Genomic DNA, 6,707 nt, shown 5'->3' on the forward strand with positions numbered 1-6,707 from the left:
ACAAACGAGCTGTTTTCAGGCAGTTCAGAGCAGAGTTTTCTGTGGGAGATGGGAACTCCCTTTGGGCTGGACTTTGGGCTTTTTCACTTTGCAAACCTGTTACATTCACAAAAAAGGGATATAACTTAATAAAGGAGAGGGAAAAAGCCAAAGAGCATAATACCACCTCTTTAAAATTGAATGCTTCGTTTTTAAAAGTTATTATAAAGTCATAACCCCAAAATCCCAAATGGCCCATGAAATAAGAAATAGTAACCCTACATTATAAACATTAAAAAGCATCAAGAGGGCAAGTGGATTACAGCAAGTGTTTCCCCAGGTTGACTGATTTGGAGGGCGGATGGGCTGCTGAGGGGACTGTGTGTGTGTGTGTGTGTGTGTGTGTGTGTGTGGAGCAGAGCAGGTGACTGCTCGAGGTGGTGACAACTCATTACGTTACATAGCGCTGAAATAACCCATAGTACACATATATAAACAATGAACACATATAACACAGGAGTGACATCATTAACAGATTTTGTACTATGGTACTTTGGATGAGGTGTTAGTGATTTTAAGCAGCTTATTCCTGTTGGTGAGAGAGAGCATGGTGAACTGGCAGCACATTGCAAGAGGATGGTTCAATCATACTACGGTACAGGAGAAGCAGTAGCTGTGGTTTGCTGTGACTTAAACCAACAGTGAGAAAACTATAAAGCGCTATGACGTTAGAAGACAAGGACACAGTGGATATTTTATAAGCACAGGCCAGTATAGGGCAGTGTAAAAGGCTATAGGCTTAAGCTAATACGGGTGACAAGCAAGTTATACCAGTCATCATGGCTGGAGCTGAACTAAACATCACAGCCTGCTGAGAAGGAGTTTGGGCTTTTAGGGAGGGGCAGAAGACAAAACAAGTGTTATTGTGAAACGGCATGCGGCACAAGAATTGTTTTATTTCAGTTAACTTGTTTTTCTAATGATTGGAAGGCAAAATTGTAATTGAGATTAAAATTTGATTAATTGCACAGCCCTATGTTAATGTGCTGCACACAGTTGTTTTTATATTTCATAGTTATATTTGGGCTTGGGAAGGGTACCAAGTCAGTTCAAGCCAAAAGGCTCAAGTCCAGTTAAAGTTAGATAGGTATAGCTAAAGAGTCAGGGGTGTTAAAGTCGAAGTAGAATTGCAAGTCTTTTTTGATTTTTTTCCAGATGACAAGTGGGGCTGATATCCCCAGTCTGCTGCAGCGAACACTGTCTGTGTCTAACTGGGGCAAACCAATACTTTCAATGAAAGTATGAAGGGCTGTGTGATAAGCTCAACAGAGACAGTAGCCCAAATGTGGAGAAGAGAGTGAACGAGGAAAGGTCTTCAGCGTAATCTGATTCACTGTATACAACAAAAACACTAATATGTGTATTAAAATAACTGCAAAAATATTTACGCCCGCCCCGAAAAGGGCGCTCGCATAAAAGACCTCTACGTCTCAAAATCCCGGGTTGAATTTCAGTCCCAGTACGTCCCTTGCGCTCAGCTTTGGTGAGTGAAAGCAGTTTTGATCATCCAGCCTTTGTGGTGTTGGTCCGTGCAGTGGCTATACTGTTGTGCTGGGTCTCTCGATATAAATGGTGACCAGGATCAGTGTGTCCATGCTTATCTATTACAGTTGTTGCCCTAAAAAGGTCAGTCTGTCTGAAATCATCAATTTTAGAAAACATTTGCATACATTAAAACATTAACCTTTGATCTGCTGCTGGTCTCCCTACACAGGGTCCATCTTTCCATTCATTTGAATGGCCAGGATAACTTTAACTGACAACAGTTTCAACATACTGTACGTATACTGTCAAAACAGCTACAGCAACTGCACAGTCAACAACATGAACTAATGCATGAGAACTAGGGTTGTTACCAGTACCAAACCCAGTACCCTTAAAGTGATACTGATACCAACAGAGTACTTCATTCGATACCTTGCATAAAATGTCACCTGATTAGTAGCTTATTATTATTTTTATTGTTGTTATTGGACAAGCAAGGTTATCTATATTATTTTTCTCTTGTTTCAAATAACTGCTACATAAAAAAAGTATAGGGAAATTTAATTAGATCACTCCTCATCCTAATTAGGTCATCCTCACTGGTAGTATTAGCCTATAAGGGGAAAGACTACAGCTTGGGAGTTATTTTATATTTGAATGAGAGAGGAGTGAAATAGTTTAGTGACCAAATAAGTTGTGGAAAACGAATTTAAGGTATTTTTTTGATACTTGTGTTGAAAGTAAACAACGGAAGATTATTTTATTAACTTTCGTTCAATAAACTGAATTGAAAGATCTCCGCGAGCGCTTTTTCCCTTTAGTGGTGAGCTGCAAACCTCCAAAAATACGACAGTCACAAGAATAAAACATGAAAGCAGTCCGTTTAAACAAGTCACTAAACTACACTAAAGACACAAACAGAGGAACAGAGAGGGTGGACGTCTAGCTGATCAAACCAACTACACGTGAAGCAGCCGCTGCGCCACAAAAACCTTTAATTGATGTGATGGAACGCAGCGATCGATCAGTGACAAGTGATGAGCAAAGCAAAAAATGTAAAGAGAAATGTAAAATGATACCAGAAGATGAAACCATTTATTAATTTTAGCTGACGCTTTTATCCAAAGCGACTGTCAGAGGTCGCACGCCTCTGGAGCAACGAGGGGTTAAGTGTCTTGCTCAGGGACACAATGGTGGATGGGTCACAGTGGGGGACTGAACCCGGGTCTCTCACACCAAAGACACGTGTCTTATCCACTGCTCCATCACCACCCTTTTTTTATACAGTTTATGGTGCAGGCACAGAAGGCGAAAAAAGGCGTGCTCTTCTCTTTTAGGTGTGTTGTTTGCGTATTTGGCTGCAAGCAAAACTATACAAATACTAATTTTTTGCCTCAATCTGGTTACAAAAAGTAGGCCTAGGTATTGACTGAAGTACTGGGTTGACTGGAGACGTATCAGTTCTAACTTACTGGATACTGGGCTGTTTTGGTTTGTACCATAAAAGGTACAGAGTAGCGATACCCATCCCTAATGAGACCTGAAGGAGCTGAAGAGGGAGAGACAGCGCCTGGACGAGAGAGAGCTATGACCCACGACCAGTTCATTATAGATTGTAATAATGCAGCACAGTGAGAATCCAGACGTTTCATAGAGGAAACCAGCCTATAAAACATGGATCTAGATTATATAGATATTGTTTTTAATACAGCAGTATTGTATATTATGTGGGTCACGTTAGTTACAGCGGGAGAAGCTGGGTACCTGAGTGAGGTTTAAACCACAATGAATCTAAATTGAACGTTAAGAAGCAAACAGCAGCAGGTCCGAGCTCAGGGCTCTACGCTAACCTTTTTCCCAAGGAGCACATGTGCTCCTAAATGAAAAGATTTAGGAGCACACAAAGAAATTTAGGAGCACAGTGAAAAATATTCAAGCAACACAAAGTTTAACAACTATTTATTATATAAATATTTATATTTATTTTTTAGAATCTTTGTTTTGTAACGGGCTGCTCAAGCCGAGATTTCCCGGTGGGCTCTGGTGACTAGCTGGCTTTTTTTCTGCCAGAGTTTCGCTTTATGTTGTGTCCTGCCCGCTACTCAGGGCGGGGCTGTTTTGAACAATTAGTGGCGCGATGCAGCGCGATGCACCACGATGGGCGGGTGGGGGGGCACTATGGTAGGTTGTAGTTACTCGCACATTCTGCTCGTAAATCATTTTTCCGGTTCGCACGTATCGATTTTTAGGGGCATATGCGAACAAAATGGTCGCACTGTAGAACCCTGGAGCTACTGTAGCGTTAGCTGGCTGCCCTGCCTTACACCCTGGTAGGCTAACATTTGTTGTTTTACCGTTACATCCTTTTTTGCAGGCTAATTCAACACTTTGACATACATACACCAGATAGTAATGTGGTAAGTGATACAACTTTGTAACGATGATGCTAGCAACAGCTCAGCGTTAGCTGGCCGGCTAACGTGACTCTCTCCATGACTTTCTGATGTGACAGTTCACTGACATCATCTGAATCTCGTTTGATCTGATGGGCTTTAGCACATTAAACTTTACTGTTGTTTTTATCCTCACGTGGAGTTTATGTTTGAGTCTGTAGTGTGCTGGGAGCTGGTTGTTTTATGGTTTTAGTGGACTGCATGTCGTTAGCTGCGGTGTTGTCGCTGTAGTCTTAGAGAGGCTGGGGAGAGCACAGAGGTCATTTTCTCAGTTGTGTTGTATAATGAACAATATGAGTTCCATAACCATAACCATCCACAAGGAATTTCCCTTTGGGGATCAATAAAGTATTTCTGATTCTGATTCTGGTCATTAATATGCTGCTATATTAGCCTCACTCTTCTGCTGCAGGTTTTTCCCGCTTTCAGACACCAAAGCATTAGTGAGGTCTGATATTAGCTGATAAGGCCTGGCTCACAGTCTGCGTTCCAGTTCATCCAGAACGATGAGGTCAGGGCTCTGTGCTGGGAAAACTATTTCTACTTATCGTTTTGTCCTTTTGTTCATATTTACAAAACCACTGCAGAAAGGTTTGAACAGGTAAAAACGAAGAAATACAACACCTCTAAAAATTCCATCTTTTAGTCTCACTTCAAGCTCTAGCGCAATATGATTGATGTAGCCAACAATCAAGGCTGTTATATTTTTTATCCGTTTACAGAAATGATCTACTCTTAGGAGTTTACAAGTTCACCAAAAGTCATTCACTTACTGATCTTTGTTTCTGCTGCTACTCAATGTTTCCCCATGTACAGCCGTCTTTTAGCAGGACAAATCCACACTTGCAGCCCCCAAAGTGTCTTCTCTTCAACCAAATTCAGCAGCAGAAAACTTTCGTTTCACTTTCCATTACTTTCCAGACGTGTGCAAAGTGTTTTTAAACAAACTGGTATCAGGATTAGCCTGAACCAGTTCCAACAGACCCAGTCCCCCATTCCTCCTACACCAAACTCTCCAGGTGGCACTACGCATTGCTCTCCAGGCATCACGATCATAGATGGACTAAAACATGCAAAACACAGATAAGTTCTTCTAATAAGCACTACGGGCTACAGCGTCCTGTCACACCTGGACATGTGCACATTAAAGCTAACAGGTTACTCTACCTAGAAGAGCAGCAGGCAGTGCAGGGTGGCAGACTGAGCTGCTGCCTTGCCCAAGGGCACGATGGCAGGCCACAAAGAGCGCACGTCTGAAGAGGACAGCCATGAGACACACAGTCACACTGAAGAGAGAGAGATAGAGAGACTGTGATTTAGAAGGTAGAACTGATCCAACATATCTGCCCATTACTGTACATTTCTGAGTCTAGCATAGAATAATTCCCTGACTAACAACAAACAGTGTGGTCACTGCCCCAGGTGAAGGTTAGACTGGATTTAATCTCTTTGAAACAATGATTTGCCACCGTATGACAAAATATTCACATAATAGACAGATATTCAAAGCCAAAGAGCCTAAATCCAAGAGGAAAATCTCACTCTGTTTGAGCAAGGTGCTTTGGGCTCTACAAAGACGGCCTTATATAGCAGTGTTTTCAGGAGTGTGGGACTATTATTAACCCGCAGAACAACAGTCTTCCGTGGCGTCTTCCACAGATGAGGCAACTCTTCAGATGGAGGTCTCGGAGATGGGAACGTCTGACTTGGTCAAAGCACAGCTCAAAGATGTTCGGGGGAGTGACTTTTGGATCAGTGTGGTTCCCCGGGCTCCATTCAGAAGCACGAGTGGTCCTGCAGTGCTCTTACTCACGATGTTCCCCTCCACGTTCACATGAGAGTCATCATTGAACTCTTCAAAAACCGGGAAAAAAGCAGGCCGTCTAATGCGCGTCTTGGCCAGTGCCTCGGGATTGCCTCATCCCGTCACTAAATGAACATCCATTTATTTCTGTCCATTTGTCAATGTGATTGTGGTATAGTAATAATAACAATACTAATAGTTAGAGCCTGACTAAAAAAAATGTTCATGTCAATAATTTGGGCCGAAATGAGATAAATCAGTATCGTTGATTATAACAGCCGATGAATGTCAATTAAAAAAGAAACGGAGAGAAGGAAAACGGATCCTTCAGTCATGTTAGGATTTTTGTCGTTGCATAGTTTGTCCACTAGAGGGCGTTCGGCTGCTCCCCTGTTGGCAGCATGACGCCACAAACGTACGACAAAACACAACAATCAGCGGTCAGGATCAAAATAAACTTTAGTGTCTCCTGAGGGAAATTTGTCTTGGGCAACAATACCACGCAAGACAGATTTTAAAATCCTCAAATATTAATATCTGTATCGGTCGGGCTCTACAAATAATTTCATTTGCATAGCACTTATCATACTTCAGATGCAACAGAGCTTAATTAAAAAGAACAGCTGAAATGAGAGTGCAGGAACTTTGGACAGGGCAGTACTACTAAAACTAAAGGAAAACTCGAATTATGAACTTAATACAGGATTATAAAGAAATGTAAGGAGGAGACATTTTGACTCGTCATAGAATGAAAGCACAGTTATTACTAATAACATCAACAGTGGCTCCGTTCTATTTAAATGACCCAGTGAGCCAGCATGCACACTTAGGCAAACGTAAACACCCAAATAATCCTTTAAAGCGCAGCAAGCATTAGTGCTGTGCAAACCTTCTACCTGTGGGAGCCAAACATAAGAACAAACAAG

At 41.8% G+C, this 6,707-nt stretch overlaps 1 protein-coding gene across 5 annotated transcripts in view; it reads right to left on the reverse strand.

Moving 5' to 3' along the window:
• Positions 1–6,707, reverse strand: part of msrb3 (methionine sulfoxide reductase B3) — a 20,863-nt gene that overhangs the window by 10,773 nt on the left and 3,383 nt on the right. Inside the window, exon 1 of one of the 5 annotated variants that reach the window (XM_046071859.1) lies at positions 5,145–5,291. The exons of 3 other annotated variants lie outside the window; for them this stretch is intronic. In XM_046071859.1, the coding sequence (XP_045927815.1) occupies positions 5,145–5,247 (103 nt within the window). In that variant the 5' untranslated portion in view covers positions 5,248–5,291. Of the gene's footprint in view, positions 1–5,144; positions 5,292–6,707 lie in introns of those variants that run through there. One more of the 5 variants, XM_046071856.1, reaches the window with a different exon arrangement.

The sequence above is a fragment of the Micropterus dolomieu genome, linkage group LG16 (genome assembly GCF_021292245.1).
Source record: "Micropterus dolomieu isolate WLL.071019.BEF.003 ecotype Adirondacks linkage group LG16, ASM2129224v1, whole genome shotgun sequence".
NCBI lineage: Eukaryota > Metazoa > Chordata > Actinopteri > Centrarchiformes > Centrarchidae > Micropterus > Micropterus dolomieu.